Source organism: Mesoplodon mirus (assembly GCF_964341445.2).
Source record: "Mesoplodon mirus genome assembly, chromosome: 12".
Lineage (NCBI taxonomy): Eukaryota > Metazoa > Chordata > Mammalia > Artiodactyla > Ziphiidae > Mesoplodon > Mesoplodon mirus.
This window is the reverse complement of record NC_138988.1, coordinates 13,024,599-13,045,448: the sequence shown is the minus strand read 5'-3', so window position 1 is coordinate 13,045,448 and position 20,850 is coordinate 13,024,599. Positions and strand designations below refer to the sequence as shown.

Genomic DNA, 20,850 nt, shown 5'->3' with positions numbered 1-20,850 from the left:
CTGACCCAATCCACGGCATTGTCGTTTGGTGTATACTGACCTCTCACAAAATTGACTTTAGTAGATTTTCATTGGTGAAAGTTGGAAAGTTGTAGAAAAGAACAAAAAATAAAAGTTATCAGAAACCAGCAGTCACCAATAGCTTATCTTCTACACATGTTTTGACATTCCCTTTTTAGTTACCAGACACTCTGCAAAGTGTTCACCTTGCAATTTCACTTGAATTCTCACAGCAGTGCTTCAGGGTGGGCGCTGCTGTCCTAGTTTGATGGATGGAGGAGCTGTCGCAGAGAAGGGTGGAGGGGGTCAGCTGAGGACCACAGCTAGTAGCTGGGGGTGAAGCCCAGGACGTGCTGAGCAGCTGTGCTCTTAACCACAGTGCAGGGACCCCGTCCCACTGCCCACCACCCCCAAACCCAGGACCCACTGCATGGGCAGGCGCTTCACGGGACACATCCTAAACATTTCTCTGTCACGGAATACCCTCCCGAGCATCCTCTTCCCGGCTGGATACCACTTCCTTCCAAGGCAGCCCTGTTTTGTTGTGGTGTCTCAGCTGTTGGGTGTGGCTGGGTTTGCGGGCTATGTCTGCAGTAGAAGGGGGCTGCCTTGTAAGCTACCAGTCCTTCCGATGCTCCCTGGGCTCTAGCCAGGACCGAATCACTTTATTTAAAATCTCTGACCATGGCGTTGAAAAAGAAGTTTCATGTATTTATAGCTGTTTTACAAACAGGTGGTAGCCACACTTTGGCTCTCTGGGGCTCTGCTTTTCATCATTTTACAAACCTTTTATTTTCCCAAATCCCATAGACACTCACTGGTTCTAGGATTAGTATTCAGTTCTCTGGATTGTCACCGAGTGTCCCGTTAAACCTAGTTTTTACTGCACTTGCACGTAGCTAATATAAAGAGCAACTGGGACGAACTACTACCGTGAAATCAAATACCAGCTCGCTTTATTTCCCACTCTGATTTCCTGAATAAGGGATTCTGCCTGCCTCATTGCCCCATCTCTGAAACTCACTGTAGCGCACTCTGAACCATTATGCAAGTCCCCTAACAAGTACATTCAGAAACTCTAGACTCATATACATGGAATATAAATTTAGCAAGGGTTATGCCAGTAGCAAAATTATTCCTGTTTGCAAGTAGGTTAAACAGGTGAAGCTTGAGTCCTGCAGAAAGAATGAGTGGTGTTTTCAATATTATCAGGGTGGCACCCTGGGTCCCGTTGGCGTCTCAAATTGTGCAATTCTCTGCAGGCTGGTATGTCAGGTCCTGATAAAAGTGCCGTTCTCTTCTGAGCGTGCTTACACAAACCTTTTCAGTTAAACCACTCTCTAGCTGTTCACTTGAGCGCTCACAGTGATAAGTGAAGATTCTCTCTGAATTAACAAAACCTCTTTGGAGAGGCAACTGATTTTATTTCTTTCGATCAAAAGAAAGTTAGTGGTGCATGCAGGGTACTGTGTGGAAAGCAAAGTCACCGTCACTGCCTGGAGGGAGGGGGCACATGAGTCATTTCTCCCCTCCTGGTTTCTGCAGTGTCCCACCTTGCTTCAGAACTACTCCCCTACCGCCACCTGAGAACAGAGCTAACCCCCCAGACAGCAGAGCCGAGGTCAGCTTTACCTGCAAAGAAAACCTAAACTGTCACGTAAATTCAGTGCAAGAAAAAGGTTTCACATGTTCACTACCAAATGGAAATTGCTTGGGGATTATCTACTGTTACGTTATTTATTAATGCAAAAACGAAGTTGAGAGTCAGTTATGTAAGTAAAATGAATTAAAGACAGCACCTCCTCTGACTTCACTGAAGGTAGAACAGGGGTACAGTTCCCACTGACAATGTATATTGTTCCGGTCAAAATGATTAAGAATTTCAATTCTGTAAAAGTTGGGAGGCCCCTCGGTACATCATTAATTTGAATTCTGGGGTCTCTGACGTTGGACATTTTCATAAGAACAAGCGTTTCAAGGTAACTTGAATCTTTTTTCTGACTCAAGAATGAGTTTTCTGCCGTTAACGCGGAAGCCACAGATGTCTATTTTCAAGAAATTGATGGGCGCCACTGTTTGGTTATGCAGAGATGAGCTTTAGAAAGACCAAGTCGCAAAGCCTGTCCTGCCAAGGAGAAGAAGCCCTTCAGACTCTGCACCTCATTCTAGGATCTTCTCCCAATATTGCCAACTTGGAGCATTTGGGAGCTCAGCTGTCTGGTTTCTGGGTGACCTTGGCTCCCTCAGTTTCTGACGTCTCGACCATTTAACCTTGAGAATTAGCCAAGTAATGAAAATTCTGCTCGTGCTGTATGTCCTGGGAGTGTATGGTGGGAAAGGGACAGAGGGGGACGAATAGCATGGTGGGTAGAGAGAATCAGGCCCTGGCCCTCGTCCCAGCTCTGCCTCTGGCTGCCCTCAGAGCTTTGTCAAGTCATGTGCCTCCCCGTGCTGCAGCCCCACTTGTTCTAGAATTGTGTGATCTTTGTAGTTCAGACTAATAACTCTCAGAAGGTCGATTTGGTTTGGAGGCTTGTTCCACCCTTAAGCTGTTCATACAAGTATGACTTCTAGGGATTCCATATTGCATTTGAATCTAATTTCAGACTCAGCAGTAGGTTCTGCAGGAAAAGAGCTCATTAGTAAATTGATGGGGCTCTTCCAGTGAAGCAGCCCTACTCTGTTAAACCAGCAGGCGCTGGGAGGAGTTCTGAGGGCACTGACAGCGCTGGATAACTGAGAGGATGCAGGTGCATTAGTCTACGAAGCCTCCTGCACTTGTCTCTCATTAGAGCGGGAGGCTGCGTCGTCGTCTGTGAAGGGACCCGCCAAGCCGGTCACAGGCTCACAATGCAAGCAAAAATCATAAGCAAGTCCTTTGGGTGGGTGAGCTTTCTAAGGCAGCTGTCAAGTGGATTGTGGGAGGTTTTTTTTTTTAGGGAAAAAAAATCCCTTTACCTGATTTCGGGAGAGTGAAAGAGAGGGATCGGCAAATGCAGCCTCAGTGGACGGAACATAGGTAGTCCAGGGTCCAGAGCAAAATGCACAGAACGTGTTCTGTGTTCATCTGGGGAAATTGGGCTCAGTGACCCAAAATATGGAAAGGACATGGAGATGCTTGGGATGGGGGTTGTGGGGGGGTGTACCTTTGCGCACTCAGGATTCCCTAGAGGGATCACTGCCGTACTGTTGGTCTGCATTTGTCCCCAGTAGGACACGACCTGATGAAACTAAATAGAGAACTCCTCTTTGCCATCTTCTTCTTCTTTGCAGACAGCACCAAGAGGTGTGTGCTTTCTGGGGCCCTAGGCAACCCAGAACTTTCTTCCCTGTAAGGGGTTTGCTGGCCCTGTTCTACCAACCTGCTAAAGCAACTGAAAGCTGGCTGCAGAGGCTGCAGCCTTCACGTAGAAGTAAGAAACAGGGGTGAAGCGCTTTCATCCTGGTTCGGCCGCTTGCAACAGAGGTGACCCTGAGCAGGGAGCCCTCAGGAGCTTCCATCACCTGCTTTGTTCAACAGGGATAAGAACTGGCTGAGTTATTCCTGTAAAGTGATTGGCCCGGTGCTAGTTCATAGTAGGTGTTCAATGAATGTTATTATAACTGTGATTATGATTAAACACATCGTGTCAGCAGTAAGGCATCAAGATAATTTCCCTAAATCATCAAAGCCAGGCTAAGATTGGAGCCCTTTCAGAATCCTCAGAAGGCAGAGTCATAAGCTCAGGCCTGGAGGGAAAGAAAACACCAAATATTGAAGATATGAGGGAGGAGGAAAGGGCATAAAGCACGGTGGTCCTCACCCCAAGGAGGTTTGTATTAACATGAACGCTGTGGACACCTCCTAAGGGGGTATTTAGACTGGAGTAGCCTGAAGAGGTCAATGAAAATGTCCCTATTGCTTGGGCTCCATGGAGGCTGACCAGCTCATGAGCTGGCAGGGCAACCCTTTCACTGCCGCCAGTCTCCACAGCCAGTCCTCCTGCCTCTGTCTCCCTGGCTGGCACTGTCACCCACGGGGTGACAAGCACCACAGAAAGAGCGCGACGTGGACCCAGTCCTGTGGCTGTGTTCTACGTCCGGGCCCATCACTTCCTAGCTCTGTCACTTGGGGTAGTTCCTTAACCCCTGTGCGTGTCTTTGCTCATCTGTAAATTAGGAAAATCCTGTGTTTGTGAAGATACATAAGATAACATAGGTGAACACGCCAAGCACAGTGCCTACCCCAAGAGGGGAGTCCCACCTTCCTCCCATCATCTGGCGGGCCCATCTCGAGGCCAAGGTCACGCGTGGTAGTCTGGTGTGGACACCACACCTCCAGGCGGCCGGGCCTGAAAGCACAGGGGAGCTCCCTGCTCCTGACATTTGGGGACAGAAGTTGAAGGCTCCCTGCTGGCCCTCCCCCAGGCCACGGGGCTGAAGTGGTCCTGCTCCCCTGTTGGGAACGAGTAAGCGGTAGGGCTGCCAGGCGTGGGGCTACCAGCCTGGAAACCACAGGAGCCTGAGGAAAAGGAAACAGTGGATCAAAGCGGCCACCACATTTACCAACCCGAAACCCCCCATTTACAAAGAAAACCCAGCATCGTCACAAGTTATATCACCCTCAGGGAAGCCAAGTGGGTTTTTCAGGTTACTGACTGGGTCAACTTTTTATTCCTCAATCAGTTTTTGTCACTAATGAGCCAGAAGCCGGCCATTTCTTCACAGAAGCTTTTGAATTTGCAGAATTCATTTGGAAGACCCAGGGAAAGTGGATCTGAGCCCTCTGCAGTGTTTCCCCTTCACCTGTCTCCTTCCTGGTTTTCTCGCTTTTTCACGATAGTGTGAGGAAGTAGAAAGAAAGTTGGTGGCGAAAGGAAAAGAAAAAAGAGCACAGGCGCGGAGTCAGAGGGTGGAGCCGGCAAAGGGTAAAATGTAGGAGGTGGGCTGGAGGACCTCGAAGGTGACACCAAGCCCTCCAGGTTTTGATTCCAGGTGCCCTGGGGCTGGTGTGCCGGGTTTCCTGACTCATTCACAGCCCATGAATGTCAAGTCCGAGGAAAAAGGCACGAGAGTTTCCCTGTGGGAGCCTTGCTTCCATCCCAGCCCCGGTTCTTACTTCCCTCCCTGATTTTCTGCTTCCAACTCTTTTCATGAAGTCCTTACCGATTCTAGAATGTGTGATGTGACTGTAAGGCTCTCCCCACCCTAAACACACACACAGCAAACAAACTGTGACAGAAAGCCACGGCCAGGATTTCCTGTGAGTAACAGGTCTCGAGGAAGATGCCCCGAAAGGAAAAGCCGCCGCCCGTGTTGACCTTGACCGCACAGCTGAACCATCTGAGAAAAGCGGTGAACTTTCCCCTACTCCCCGGGGTGTAAGTGCTATACATCTCAAGCCTAAAGCAATATTTTTTTTTGTAAATACATTTTAATTGGTACCTGGTACCATCATCGAATAGATCCTGGCCTTCAGATACGGCCTTCAGTGACGTCAGGGCAAAACCCAATTGTTTGTTTGAGGGGCAGGGCCTGTGCCTGGGGTGGGGGGAGCGGGGAAGACCCGTCACTGATATGCAGGACTCAGCCAGAGTCTGACCAGCAGCACGGCTGGGTGGACGCATGTGTAACGCTCTTGTCCACGGGGAAGGGCATTATTGTAGGAAACTTTGTTTTCATTATTGCTTGTTTCCTGCATGATATTTGAGCTTCCGGGAGGGGAGAGAGAAGAGAAGATGATGGGCTTGAGAAAAGGAATGTCTTCACTCAGACCAGAAACCACTCAGGAGACACCAGGTTTTGGTAAACAGGAGATGGCCCAGATAACAAGGGAACAGAAGAGTCCGGAAGTTAAGAAAGTTGCAAAAGGAGGAAGAAGTGTGAAAAGATGGGCAGCTGAGAATGAGGGCTGATAAAATGAAACTGCTCCTTCCATCTGAGAAAAAAAAAAGAAGTATTCCATGTTGTGGAAATCCCAGCACAGGAGGGCAGAGTTCCAGGGCAGGTAAAGAGCACACTGTGGCTGGCTGGACCCCTGACGACTGCCCCTGTGCCTCTTGACTGTCCAGGGACCTTGCCAGCCGGAGCAGGACAGCAGTCCTGTCTCCTCCGCCCTCCCTTTTCATCAGTCAAAAAACTTACTCATCTGGTGTCTCTCTCTTGATTCAATAACCCTGGGTGATGATGGGTTAATTAGTAAATTGAATCTATTCCAATTTGCTAATTGACTCCTATGTCACCTATTTGAGAATATTATCCATTAATAGCCACTTCTTGGCTGTTTGATAACTACTGAATTACTTAATATCTCTGGGCCTCCATTTCCCTCAAAGGAGGTGGACTTAATAATGTCTAACAAAGAGGTGATGTGTGTCGGGCCTTGGTGTGAAAGTGGAAGGGGAGGGCTCCAGGGTGCCATTTTTAAGACAAGGTAGGAGTGGAGGAAGGATGTCTAGAGGAAATGAATGGAGCGGGAACACTGTCTGGTAGGCTGCAAGCGGAGCATTATTATTGCTGCATCCTCCCCGGGCAAGGAAGAGCCATGTGGAATGTCCCAGAGGAGCCCGAGCTTCCTGTGATGTTTATTAATCATCCTGATGACAGTGGAGAACCTGCATTGATTAAATTCACTGATGATCCTAAAGTGAGCAGGGAAGTCAATTCCAGAAAGGATGGATTTATAAGGCGCGTGGTAATATTAATCAGCTCATCTTCATGACCAGGCCAGCAGCAAATGAAATGGGATTTGCCGTGGGTGATGGCAGTGAGGCACACCTGAGGGCAAACGATAATGAGCCCGGTTCCAAGCTAGGAAGCTGTTATTTAGAAAATAATCATGGGGCGGCAGCTCTAAAGTGGAGAGTGAAAAATAAATTAAAAACAAGCTTAAAATAAACTCAGCACAGGTCACGATCTCTCAGCACTTTTGTCGGCGGTTGATGGGGGTAAGAGAACATGAAAGGCAGAGCAGGGAAGACCTTACAAGTGAGGAGACTCTTGTGTTACAGGTGAGGAAACTGAGACCCAGAGGGGTTAGAGGTGACTGACTAGGTCGGGGGCAGCCAAACCCTGCCACGCTGGTCACCACTCTGTCCCCTGTAGGGGTGACAACAGGGGACCACGCCTTTGGATGACCTAGATGTAACTTGAGACTCCCTCTCAACACAGCTGTGGAAGCAGTCTCTGATTACTGGGCTCATGAAATACTATCTCCGCATCTCTAACTTCAGTCGGAGCGAGGCACTGGCCGAGCCACGACCAAAACCTAGATCTCCTGATTTGCCTCTCGCTTTCTTCTGCTCTCTAGGTTCTAAACTCTCAGCAGACAACACTGATGAGAACTCAGAACCCAAACACTAAAAAATCAGAACTGGCTCCATAACCAAGGTTCCCACCTTGGTCTCCAAGTTAGTTTGAGGTCCTCAAACAGAATTTTAAAAGAAATTTAAAAAAAACTCTGAAACTGTACGCGCAGTGATGTTGGGAAGACACTCCGAAATGTCAATAATTGGGGGCCAATGAGTTTTCGGCCTTTGGGGAATAACAGCATTAAAAAAAAAAATCCACCAAATGCGGGTCATGAAAATTAAGCTTCTATCACAGTCATTTGAAGAAATTCATAGCCTTGTTGAAAATTCCCTGAGACGGATTTACGTTTCTTCTGCTGGTCCCCCTCTCGGGGCGTAGAGTGGATTCCGTCTGTGCAGATAAAGCGGTGTGGAAGGGGTGCCTGCGTGCGGTGGGTCTGTTTCGTCAGGTTGGGGCCTGGACCTGGGGAGGATGCAGTGGGGAGGGGGAAAGACTGGCTTTGGCAGAAACATGAAGTAGGTGCAGTTGGCCGGTTCTCAGTTCCTTTTGTCCTTTCGGTTTCCTCTCCCAGCAAGGCTCATGCTGGTCCTCTGAGTCCCAGTGCGGAGATGTGGCGGCCGTGCCATAAGGCTGTGCTGGTCGTGTCACACAGCTCTAGGGGCTCCTTTCCCCTTTGGAAACTCAGCGACTCAGTGAGACCAGTCCCCTTGCAGACTCAGAACCCAGCTCCATTTCTCGGGTCTTTCCTTGTCTTTCTCAGGCTCCCTTGGAAATCTCCCTGCTATGCGTCTGGTCTGACTTACATCCACATGGGCCCATGGGTCTCTGCCCAGGAATGTCCTGCAGAGACACCTATTAGCCTAAGTGAATGAATGAAATGATAGAAAATCCTAGCATGTGCCGAAAGAAATCTCTCCTTAGGTACACCCTTCAGTGGAGCGTTAACTACCTTGTAGGATGAGAGAGAGTGATATTCACATGCTTGACCAGCCATAACCACAAAGTTAGCTACCAGGATCCCTTAAATACATCTTTAATTTGTTCAGCTCTGTGCAGCTTGCAGCATCCCGGCCCCCATGCCATAGAGCTAAGGTCTCTGGTGCTGGCGTCAGTCAACTTGGGTTTGAATTCCTTCTCTGCCACTCACTGGCCATGCGGAGTTAAGCAAACTGTCTAAACTTTCGAAACCTGTTTTCTCATCTGCAGAACAGTTTGGTGGATAGGATTAGTGAAGCTAGTGCATGTGAAGCACTTAGCACAGGGCTTGGAGGATAGTCAGCAATAAATGTTATCGGCTGTCATTGTTGTTTGTATTTCACAATAACCTGTGAGACACGAGAGGTGGATATTAATTATCTCCTTAGTCCTGGGAATCCACGGATGGGCAGAGAGAAGTGGTTTGTTCAAGGGTATGTAGTCAGTACGTGCTAAGGCTGGCATTAAACCTGAGCTTTCTATGGAAGACTCCAGAATTTTTCCTCCCTCTTTGTGTTCTTGTAGCTCTTATGCAGCACTTAGCCACATACGTCTGCTTCCCCAGGCTGCATGTCTGTGGCACATACATGAGATACACTAGTTGTTTTTTAACTGGCCAAGATACACAGATAATAGCAAACACAGGGTGTACATGTTTCTAGCATCATGGTGCAAGGCCACCTCTCCAGGTTATGGAAGTGCCATCTGACATAAAAGGAGAATGGAAATTTGCCCTTTCATTCAGAGCCACCATCATCACCCTTCTCCAATCCCACAGACAGATACAATGATCATATTATTTGCCAAGTAAGCTAGTCAGTTTAATCATAAACAAAAACAGCTGCAGAACCAATGCAGGAGCCCAGGTGATGCCCAGTCCTTTGGATCCTCTAGGTCTGTTATGCTGAGGGCCCAGGGCTGGATCCAGATTTTGTGGGCCCTGAGCTTATTCAGTTTTGGAATCTTCTTTATGAAATGAAACAAAAGCATAAATTCAGAATTAGGTATAGCAAAATTATAGAAATGGAGACCAGATTAGTAGTCGACAGGGGTTAGGAGTGGAGGAGAGGAGAGAGAAATGAAAGTACTTAAAAAGGGGCAAAAGGAAGAACCCTTGTGGTGACATATACATGAACCTGCACATGCGATAAAATTGCGTAGAACTAGTACACACACAAATGAGTAGATACGAAATCGATGAAATCTGAATAAGATCAGTGGGTTGTAGCAATGCCACTTGTTTGGTTGCCATATTATATTACAGTTTTGCAAGAAGTTACTCTTGAGAGAAACTGAGTAAAGGCTACATGAGCTCTCGACATTATTCCTTATGACTGAATATGAATCTACAGTTATTTCAAAACAAAAAAATTAATTTGGAAAAACTGAATAGAAGTAGAACCAGATAATCTGGGAAAAAAAAAAGTACTAGACTTTGGAAGGGCTCTTGCTAATGAGAAGCTGGAACACTGGAGCTTCATTGGCCTCATGGTAAATCCACCTCTGGTTAAAAAGGCAGCAGGGGCTTCCCTGGTGGCGCAGTGGTTGAGAGTCCGCCTGCCGATGCAGCGGACGCGGGTTCTTGCCCCGGTCCGGGAAGATCCCACATGCTGTGGAGCGGCTGGGCCCGTGAGCCATGGCTGCTGAGCCTGCACGTCCGGAGCCTGTGCTCCGCAACGGGAGAGGCCACAACAGTGAGAGGCCCATGTACCATAAAAAAAAAAAAAAAAAAAAAAGGCAGCAGACTGACAGAGGATGAGGCCTAGTAGGGACATGAAAGCATTTCAAGATTCACAAGTGAAGGTGTACACTTTACAGGAGGATCTGTTATAACCACAAGTAAGGTCACTTGCTTTAAAATAAACACGAGATACTCACCCACATAAATAGGCTGACTCCACTCGCTGGAGGGTCCCACCGCTCTGCACACAGAGCTCACTGCTGCTCTCACTTGAATGGAATACTGAGAAATACCATCAATTACGGAGATGAATGTATTGGTCGTTATTTTTTCTGTCTAAATGGGAAAAAATAGCATTGTAAGAATCCCTGGACACGCAATTTAAATTATGGCAATCATCAGGATGGGAGGTCGTATGTAAGTAATGTGACTCAGTATTCAGTGACCCGTTTAAAATCAGTAAGACTCACATCGATTAGTTTATTCTAGACCGCTTCACTATGGAGGTGTTGGCAGTCACCCTTGGGGGGAAAGCTATGTAGTAACCAAAATAAATAAAACAGGCAACTGTAAGATCTAGATGATCCATCCGGGTCCAACTGATATTTCCAGACTGAAAGACTGGAGTGGCACATAGCAGAATGCATAACCTCTCTCATCTTGTCCCTGGATATTCTCTAATCACCTAACTCACAATATCACATGGCTTCCATCATATTCAACAGGATCCAGCAAGCTACAGTCTATGGCCAATGTGGCCTGCTACCTGTTTTTGTAGGGACTGCAAACTAAGAATGACATATATTTTTCAGTGTTTGAAAAATATAAAAAGAATAATATTTTGTGACTCATGAAAAGTACATGAAATTGAAATTTCAGTGTCCACAAACACAGTTACTGGAATGCAGTTACGCCTATTTGCTTGTATTGATGGCAGAGCTGAGTAATTGTGACAAAAACGGTATGATCTGCAAAGCCTAAAATACCTACTACCTGGCCTTTTACAGTGAAAGTTCGCTGATCCCTGATACAGTGTCTCACCCCAAGCCAAGGGGCAAGGAGCAAGGGGTGGAGGGGGCATAAGGAAGCAGAAAGAGCAAGGACCTTGAATCTAGGAAGAAGGGGGTTTGAATCCCAGGTCTACCTCCATCTAACTGCAGGGTAATTTCCTTGACCTCTCTGAGCCTCAGTTTTCTCATCTCTAAACTAGGAACCATACCACCTAATGGATTATTGAATTAAATGGAATTAACTTTGTAAAGCCCAAGTTTAAAGATATATTGGGTTGTATCGTATGAAAACTGATAATATTCACCAGCCCATTTTTGACCTGCAGAAACAGCCATTTTGGGCAGTTCAACCTAATAATAAGCACTCAGTAAATGCCAGTTTGCTGTAGGCAACACAGGCTAACATTGTCTAGTGTTGAAATGAAGCTGTTTTCTCACAATCAAACCCTTCTTTTATATTCTCTCTACTGGTCAGTGTCCCTACCATGCAGCTAATACCCCAAACCCGAGATGTGTCCCTGGCCGCCTGTATCTTACATACTCCTGGATGTGTTTCTCCCTTCTTCGTCCCTGCTCCAAAACCACTGCCATTTTAGGTCTCATCATTTTTTGCTTGGAGCATTGCAGTAGCCATGAAACTGGTATTCTATGTCCACATGTCCCCTCTCCGTCCATACCCAGCTTTCATGCTGCTACCAAATTAATTCTGCGATTCTGCAGATGTGTTCACATTTTTCTATCAAGCTAAACACTTTAGTGGTTTCCATTGTCTATGACCATGGTTTTAAAAAGAGAAACCATTTCTTTTTTTAAACAAAATCTTAGAGTCATTCTGGGAGAAGTCCCAGTGTAAGAGCTAGAGTTACGATTCCAGCGTTGGCCTTATGTCCAGGCTGACTACATTACTGCCGCTGGGCTGAAGGAACCATGCTCACTCATGCTGTGGGGTTGCTCCTTCGGCCTAGAACCCCTGCCACTCCAGGTGTGGTTGGAGGACTGGTGTGAGTCAGGAGCTGTTTATTGCTGATCCTTGAGGAGATAAATATAGAAATGGAGGCAACAATTTGGGAGCTTTCATAGCAACCTGGCATTGCCGTGGCGTCCACGCCCAGAATCACTGGGCTTGTCTTTGGCTATATGTGATTTTTCTAGCAAATCATTTTTATTGTATTTTACAGAAGTACCAATGTAGGGTGGATTAGAAATTTTAAAAAGAAAGCCAGTCTTTCGCCATGTGTGCTTAAATACATGGGGAAGTGCTGGCTAAAAAAAAATCCATCTCTGCTTCTCCCACTAAGCAAGTTTCTATTCCTCCTTCAAGATTCCGTTCAATTCCCCTCCCCTGGGTGGAGGCCCTGGCACCTTGCTTTGTCCACTCCCTCCTTTGTATCCACGTTGACATTAACGATGGTCAGGCAGCTCTGAGGCTGAGTGAGTGCATCCAGTAGACCAGGCCCCTTGATAGCAGAAACAGTACCTATTTATCTCTGTATATCCCACAGAGAAGCCAGCTCGTAAATATTTATTAACCCGAATTGAATTGAATTGAATTTGTAAGGCAGAAGTTTGAATGCTGACTTCTATTCTATTCTTGCTTTGTGACTTTAGGCAACTTACTTAATCTCTCTGTGCCTCACTTTCCTGTAAAATGAGAATGATTATTACATAATAGAGTAACTGTGAGGATAATAAAGCATAATGCATAGTTGATGCTCAGTAAATATTGACTTTCATTCAGTTCCTTTCCCCTTGAACTTTTTGTCCATTAAGGCTAAGGAGGCAGTTTTTTTTTTAAGTTGTGGTAAAATGCATATAACACAAAAGTTACTAACTTAACCATTTTTAAGTGCACAGTTCAGTAGTAAAGTACATTCACATTGTGCAGCCCATCTCCAGCACTCTTTTCATCTTGCAAAACTGAAACTACTCGTTAAACAAAAACTCCCCATTCACCCCTCACCCCCGCCCCCCAAAGCACCATTGTCTCACCATTGTCGTGATGAATTTGACTGCTCTAGGTACCTCATATAAGTGGATTCGTACAATATTTGTCTTTTAGTGACTCGCTTATTTCACTTAGCATAATGTTCTCAAGGTCCATCTATGATACAGTACATGTCAGGATTGTCTTCCTTTTTAAGGCTAACAATATTGCATTGTATGGATAGACCACATTTTGTTTATCCATTCCTCTGTCGATGGACACTTGGGTTGCTTCCTTCTTCTGGCTATTGTGAATAATGCTGCTGTGAACACGGATGGACAAAGATCTTTGAGACCCTGCTTTCAATTCGTTTGGATATGTACCCAGAAGTAGAAAGGTTGGGTCATGTGATAATTCTATTTTTAAGTTTTAAGAAATCCCCTTACTTCTTTCCATAGCAGCTGCACCATTTCACCAACAGTGGTGCTAATGAACTTTTATCTGACCCGTTGCATTATTTTCAACCAAAAGTAATAGATCCTTTCAAGACAAAAAGCCAGTAAGGTTTGAGTTATTTTCATAAAACCCAGGTAGATGGAGATTAGATTACCTTTGACCTTGCTAGTTCCAAGGTGTAACCAGCGCAGTCACTGACAATAATTTTTTAAATGTCTCTAAAAGAAATCTATCATCGAATATCAGAATGAGCTGAAGCATTACCTGAAAATACCCCTTCCTTGTGTTGTAAATTTTCACTTCGTAATCAAAGCAATGGATCGGAAAAGCAGAAACTGGTTTCTCCCATTGGATAGAGAGACAGGTTCCTTCAATCTCTGCTGTGACGTTTGCTGGAGGATTTACTCGATCTAGGTTAAAGAACCGAGAGGTCGGTGATCACTGTTGATAAATCTAATCCACCCACATTTCTCAAGGCATCTCTAAGCTGCGTCTTGTCGAGTACTGTTAACCAGGATTTAATCTACGAACCTGCAAGCCACAGGACTCCAGCGACTCACATCTGACTCCCGTCTTGTGGTGCTAAAGGAGAGATCTCTCCCGTAAACCTCAAGGATTCCTACTTCAAAGGGCATCGAATGGTTAAGTGCCTTTTCCTTCAGCTTACTGCAAGACCCAGCCCACCATCCATTTTTACTTCTCCAGTTGGACCGATCTGAGGGCAAACCTGATCCTGGAGAGAATGCCCTGGAGCCTCCACTAAGCCCTGCTCTATGAAGCAGGTGTGTGGCTGGACTGATTATTTCCTCTTCCTGGGCCTCAGTTTATATTTCATTTTGTTTTGTGTATCTTGTTTTGGTTTGTTGTGAGGATTTAGTTTTCTCTTACAGAAGAAGAACGGATTAGGCTAAACTTGCCTTTGCATATAACTCCACAGTTCTTTCCCCCGAGATCTCACATGATTGTTTTATGGCCACCTGATGTGGATAGAAATTATCTCTAAGTGAGTGGCCTTGTCTTAAGTTATGTGACTTAGATCTCACAGTTACTGAGTCATAGGGACGAGCTAAGAATGGGGCCCACAGGCTCCAGAGGCTACCATCCCCTAAGCCAAAAAATTTTTCATCAAAAGAGCATTTATTGGGCTTCCCTGGTGGTGCAGTGGTTGAGAGTCCGCCTGCCGATGTAGGGGACACGGGTTCGTGCCCCGGTCCGGGAAGATCCCACATGCCGCGGACGGCTGGTCCCGTGAGCCATGGCCACTGAGCCTGCGCGTCCGGAGCCTGTGCTCCACAACGGGAGAGGCCACAACAGTGGGAGGCCCGCGTAACGCGCAAAAAAAAAAAAAAAACACATTTATTTCTTTTAGTAATCTGAGAGATTGGTCTCAATAAAATGACTATCACACAAGAAAATGCCCATGGTCTGTCCCAGGCTGTGTCCATTGACATCTTAATATCATTGTTTCTCAGGTCCCCCTCAGCATTTTTTATTACCTATTTTTATGAAAGTGATATTTTTAGGTCATCTAAGTAATACTCTATCGAAGAGAATTATATAACCTCTTTAACAAAGTTAAACAAAGTTAAACCTCTTTAACAAACCTCTTTAACAAAGTTAAACCTCTTTAAACAAAGTTATACTCTGTTTGATGCACATATAGATGATAGAAACAGATATAGGTGTCACATGCCAAACCATGTCCTTTAAATAATAACATTTTGCATATTTATTGGATACTTAGGCCAGGCACTCTTCTAAGCACTTTATAATTATTAACATACTTAATTGTCACAAAGACCTTGTAGGAAGTATTGATTTCTCCCCATATTTCAGATAAAAAGATTGAGGCCCAGAGAAATGACCAGCTTGTCTAAGGTCACTCAGCAAGTCAGTGGAGGAGCCAGGGCCCAAGTCCAGGCAGCCTGGCTCCACAGCCCACTCTACTAAGCAGAGGCCACCACTGAAACCTTGAACGTTCAGAACCAGAAATGTTATGTGAGAGGCGGCTCCTGATGAGCTGCATTAATACAAGTATCTAGGATGAAAGAGAAGGTCTTCAGTTTTGAGAACTGAGCAAGTGAAGGCTTAAATAATAGGCTTAGATCTGAGAACCACATCGTAAGGGGGACACTCTAACTCAAGAACAGCCAGAGGAGAAATTCCAGAAGGATAGAGGATCATAAGAGGAATGCATGAGAACTGGGGGCCGGTAGCCCGGGGAAGAGAGATCTCAGGATGGGAAACCTGGCTGCCTTTGGATAGCTGAGGGACCATCTTGTGGGGAAAAGAATCAGACCTATTTGGGGGTGGCACCAGCCCATCACAGGACCCATGGGCAGAAATGTTACTAAACCAGCCAGAGCTGCTGAGAGATGATATGGTGTTCTTCCAGCAGTGAGTTTACTTTCCCTGGAGCAGTGATTCTCAACGAGGGGAGATTTTATCCCCTAGGGGACATTTTTATTGTCACAACTTGCGGGGGAGGAGGTGCTACTGGCATCTAGTAGGTGGAGACCAGGGCTGCTACTGAACACCTGGTAAGGCACAGGACAGGCCACACATGGAGTTCTTTCGCCAAATACATCAGGAGCGCGGAGGCTGAGAAACCTTGACACTGAGGTTCTTAAGCAGCGGGCAGATGGTCACTTAGCATCAGACAAGTAGCTAAACAAGGTGATCCTTATAACCCCTCCGAGTGCTGAGATTCTGCGACTCGGTTATTTTGGCTTTGAGTCAAGCCCATCTTACCAATGGCGTGAAGGGCAAAGAGCTCATCGAAAGGCTTGATCGCAGCTTCCTCGCTCGAGCCGTTAACATACACTGCAAGCGAGTCGCGCCCTTTGCTATTGATAAAAGTCCTGGGAAACCAGCAGGCGATATTTCTCTGCAAGGTGTCTTTGCTGTATTCTTGGCATTCTTCAGTCCAAGAGCCATACCTGAATTGGAACACTCGTAAGTTTTTAAGGCTGGAGGAAACAACCCACTCGCGAAAGTGAAAGCAGATACTAACCTGTAGTAGAGAAAATACTGCGTATCCTCAGGGGCATCCTTGCCAACAAGCCAGGTGCAGTGAAGAGAAACTTGGTACGGCCGTAAGTGTGTGTGATTATTTGCCTTGGTGTTCGTGGTGCAAGTTAAATTCACAATTGAGGTTCCAGGAGACCCTAGATGGTCAAAAATGTTTTTAAAAAGAGTGGATGTATGTTTATGTATAACTGATTCACTTTGCTGTACACCGGAAAGTAACACAACCATATAAATTAACTATCCTCCAATAAAAATTAAAAAAAAAAAGAACAAGACATTGCCATGACAGCTTCTGATTGTTTGTTTAGAAAGGGTAGTGACTGGGGACATCAAAAAGGGCTTCACAGAGCAGGTATGATTTGATTTGGGCTCTGAAGTATAGGAAGGATTCAGAAAAGCAGTCAGGTGAGCCCAGGAAAGCGAGGGCTCCAAGGCAGGACTGTGCCAGTGTGTAGGAGTCATGGCTGTAAATCCATCTGAGAAGACCGCAGGAATCACGTAGGGGGTGGTTGGAAAGATGTCCTGGAACCCAATTATTAGAGACCTGATTGGCCCAGATTTAGTTTATGACCCTCTGTCTTTTGAGCCGGGGAGGAGAAATATCCACAATGCTGACAGGGACCGGCCAGACAGAGTTGGCTGGGTTATGACGCTGAGAAGTGATCATGGTCTTGGTGAGGATGTTGATGAGGTAAAAGGATACTGGGCAGGAACTGGTGACTGACAAAAGAAGAGAAAACTGAGGTGGTGTTTTCTGACTTTCCTGTGTTTACAAAGCCTGAAATATAAAACTGGGCTCTTAGAGGGCTGCCTTACCTGGTGGGGCTCTAAGCTCCGCGGAAACCCAGCTGCTTGGCTGGAGGGAGTGGTCGTTCCACGGGACCGTCTGCACACTTGCTGAAAAGCCTTTATGAAGGATGGTTGTGCGTCTGCTCTCAGTGTTCCTGGTTTCGTACTAAAAATAAGACCCACAAGTCACAATATGCAAAGGGGAAGTGGCCTTGAGAGAACTATTTTAATCAACTAGGCGTTTTCTTCCATTTTTAAAATGGCATGTAAACACAATGCAATGAAATTGTTTTGCTAGAAAAAATTAAACCCACTGTTTCAAGGTTATGTCCTTATCCCTAAACTCATCAAGTTGTAGACATTAAATAGGTGCAGCTTTTAAAATACAGGTCAGTTATATCAAAATAAAGTGGTTTTAAAAATGAATAAATAAATTAACCAATTCGAGATGTGTACATGTTTCAAAAATACATAATAAAAATATAAAAATTAATTCTTCAAGGATACCTGAATAAATGCTTCTTATAAAAACAAACAAAATATTACAATGAAGGCTCCAGTTTCCTTTGACTACTATCTCTAGTTCCAGTCTCCTTACCAGAGGTAACTTTTGACGGAAAATTCTCTAGAATTCCATATTGACTGGAATTTAATTTGTTTAATTTTATTGAGCATCTACTAGGTACCTGATGCTTTAATATATGCCTGCAGTGAAGTTGGGGCTCTGAGAAATTAAGTGACTGGTCCACGACTCTAAAGGCAGGAAATGGCCGAACTGGGATTCGAACTTGGCCTCTTCGATTAGGTACCCTGCCCTCCTCTTCTTTTCAGCTTTTCTCTTCTGTTCTTGTGACTATTTTAGAGGAAATTATATAAAACCAATATCTGAACCATTGTACCTCAGAAGTTACTAAACTTGATTTTGTGTGTGTGTGTGTGTGTGTGTGTGTGTGTGTGTGTGTTATGCGGGCCTCTCACGGTTGTGGCCTCTCCCGCTGCGGAGCACAGGCTCCAGACGTGCAGGCCCAGCGGCCATGGCTCACGGGCCCAGCCACTCCACGGCACGTGGGATCCTCCTGGACCGGGGCACGAACCCGTGTCCCCTGCATCGGCAGGCGGACTCCCAACCACTGCGCCACCAGGGAAGCCCCTAAACTTGATTTTTAAGTGGAAGAATTGTCCCAAAGTTAAAATGTTCTGAGCTGCTGTTTAATGCAGGTGTGGCACTAGTTCTCAGTCATTTCAATGGAGACATTGCTCTACTGGGAATATAACAAAAAGCCCTTTAGTGGTTTTCTTTTTTTTTAGTTAAAATTTCTTTGATAAGGAAAATGCAGTCAAAGTTAAAACTTAAATAAGGATTGCCATGAGAATAAACACTTACATCTTCTTCTTGTGGAGCATTTATTTTCACGTGATACCCTAGCTGGACATTTCTTTGTTCTTGATCAGTATTTGGTTCCCAACGTAAAAGAACTTGAGCTAAATTGATAGCTTTAATGGTGAAATTGACAGGTGGGAGAAGTAAAACTGTAGATCAAAAGAAAAAAGCCACGCAATGTTTAATTATACATAGCATTTTAAAGTTGTTAAGTATTTTTTTGTGTAGTATAGTATTTTATTATGGCTATCAGAATGTATAACACTGAAATAATCTTGGGAAAAGTTTCCTTAGAAATGTTTTAAGCTCATTTTCTTTTTACTTTGCCCAGGTATTTACCTGTAACATCTACAGGTATTTTATTGAAATCTGAATATTTTACTATATCATTACCGAATACAAGCATAATTTTCAAAGGGTCATTATCCATTAATGGACTGCAATAATGTATTAGTTTGTGGGTAGCAATGTGTTTAATGACATGGAAGAAAATAGAATAGAAAATACCAGGTGCATCAAATATATAAGAAGTACTGTTTCATGAACCTCTTGTTTCTATTATAAGTGTACTCACATATTTGCATATGTACTGGTTCATGATGTTAAAAGGATTTATTTCTTATTATGATTCAAGGTCAAAAAAACTCGTGAGCAAAATTACTCAAATAGGCATTTAGTGTTCTATTCCCCCCATTAATGAACCACTCTCTAATGTTGCCTTGAAAATAAAAGCTTTCACAAAATAAAAGGTTTCATTTAAATTACAAAATCAGTGCCTGTTCTTTTTAGAAACCTTGGAAAGCACAAATGATCAAAAAAGAAAAGAAAAATTTACCCACACTTCTATCACCGAGAGTGACATTAACGTGATACAGTCATTATCTTTTTTCTTGGGCATATGTTTATACAACTTAATAATTTTTGCTAAAATTACAATATTGTACAATTATGAAACCTCCTTTGATTAATTTACGACATGTGAGGATGTTTCCACTGACCTTTAATATTCAGTAGCCTTCCCTGACTCTGCTTCCACACCTGCCACATACAGTATTCTGAGGCTCTGTCTGTACTGCACTGCCCGTTATGGTAGCCACTGGCCACATGTGGCTATTTTATTTAAATAAGATCAAATGTTCATTGTCTTCATTGCATGAGCCATATTTCAAGTGCTCGATAGTCACTTATCACTGGACAGTGCAGATACAGAGCATTGTCATGGTCATAGCAAGGTCTCTTGGACAGTGCTGATGGGGGAACCATGTGGCAGTTCTTTTTTTCTTAAACCCATTGATCAACAAGTTTCTGAAGCAAACCTACTGGAAGCTTCTTATTCTTTGGTTGTGAGGACTTGGAACCGTTCCCTTGCCTGGAAAGACGTTCCAAATACGGCCATCAGCTGCAGCTTTGTTCTGAGTGCCCATTTACCCACACTTGGAATATGAAGTGTAGGTAAACTGCAGCATAAAATGTGCATTTCAGCTGACTCTGCTTTCTTATAATAGAGCATGTTTAAAGAGTTTGTATTCTGATAAGAGTAAATGTTCCATCCCCTTTAAAAAAATCATAATTTCCTAATTAATTATTATTTAGGAGAAAATAATGCTATCCTTTTTGTAATGTACTTTTTCTCAAAAAAATATTATTGAATTTAATAGACGGTGCTTACATTTTTTATCAGGAAGTAAGTCTACTTGCAGTATCACTGTGGCCCCCAAAAGAATCAGTGATGCAGGTGCCATGATGATCAAATCCTACAGAAAACAGAGACAAAAATCCAAATTGCCACCTGTTACCATTTTAAAGAAAAACTGGCAGCTCCTTTCTAAAGAAAAATGTAGTCATTTTGCCATTTAACGAACATTTATGAACTTTCTGTTACGTGTTAGAAATACCAATATGAAAAAATCTTGGACTTTGTCTTGCCAGTGTGGATCCGTAATCTGAGCGGCAGAAGGAAGTGTAACTCGATAATTGTAATTCCAGTCGAAAAGCTGCTCCCATAAAGATGTTTATGGGGCACAGTAGGAGCAAAGGGACTTCTGAATTGAGTCCTAAAGGATGAACTAGAGTTCTTGACACACACACACAAGTGAGCAAAGGCATCTCTGGTGGCCTTGCACACAGCCATGCAAAGCCGGAAGAGAAGAAGGAAAATAGGAGAGGATTGCTATTCAGCGGGAGACCAGAGCAGGTCTTTGAACAGTAAAAGTTCTAGGCAGCGTTAATCAAATTGAAAGTAAATACCATTGCCAGTTTCATTAATAAGGATTTAAATATGAGCCAACATGACAAGAAACTTAAATCTAAAACA

At 44.5% G+C, this 20,850-nt stretch overlaps 1 protein-coding gene across 1 annotated transcript in view; it reads right to left on the bottom strand.

Moving 5' to 3' along the window:
• Nucleotides 1-20,278, bottom strand: part of IL5RA (interleukin 5 receptor subunit alpha) — a gene marked incomplete at both ends in the record, with an annotated part of 28,967 nt that extends 8,689 nt beyond the window's left edge. The window contains 7 exons of the mRNA XM_082638494.1: nucleotides 10,144-10,282; nucleotides 13,601-13,746; nucleotides 16,088-16,275; nucleotides 16,350-16,503; nucleotides 17,183-17,321; nucleotides 18,540-18,685; nucleotides 20,206-20,278. Coding sequence (XP_082494620.1) covers nucleotides 10,144-10,282; nucleotides 13,601-13,746; nucleotides 16,088-16,275; nucleotides 16,350-16,503; nucleotides 17,183-17,321; nucleotides 18,540-18,685; nucleotides 20,206-20,278 — 985 coding nt within the window. The remainder of the gene's footprint in view (nucleotides 1-10,143; nucleotides 10,283-13,600; nucleotides 13,747-16,087; nucleotides 16,276-16,349; nucleotides 16,504-17,182; nucleotides 17,322-18,539; nucleotides 18,686-20,205) is intronic.
• Between the last annotated feature and the right edge of the window lie 572 nt (nucleotides 20,279-20,850).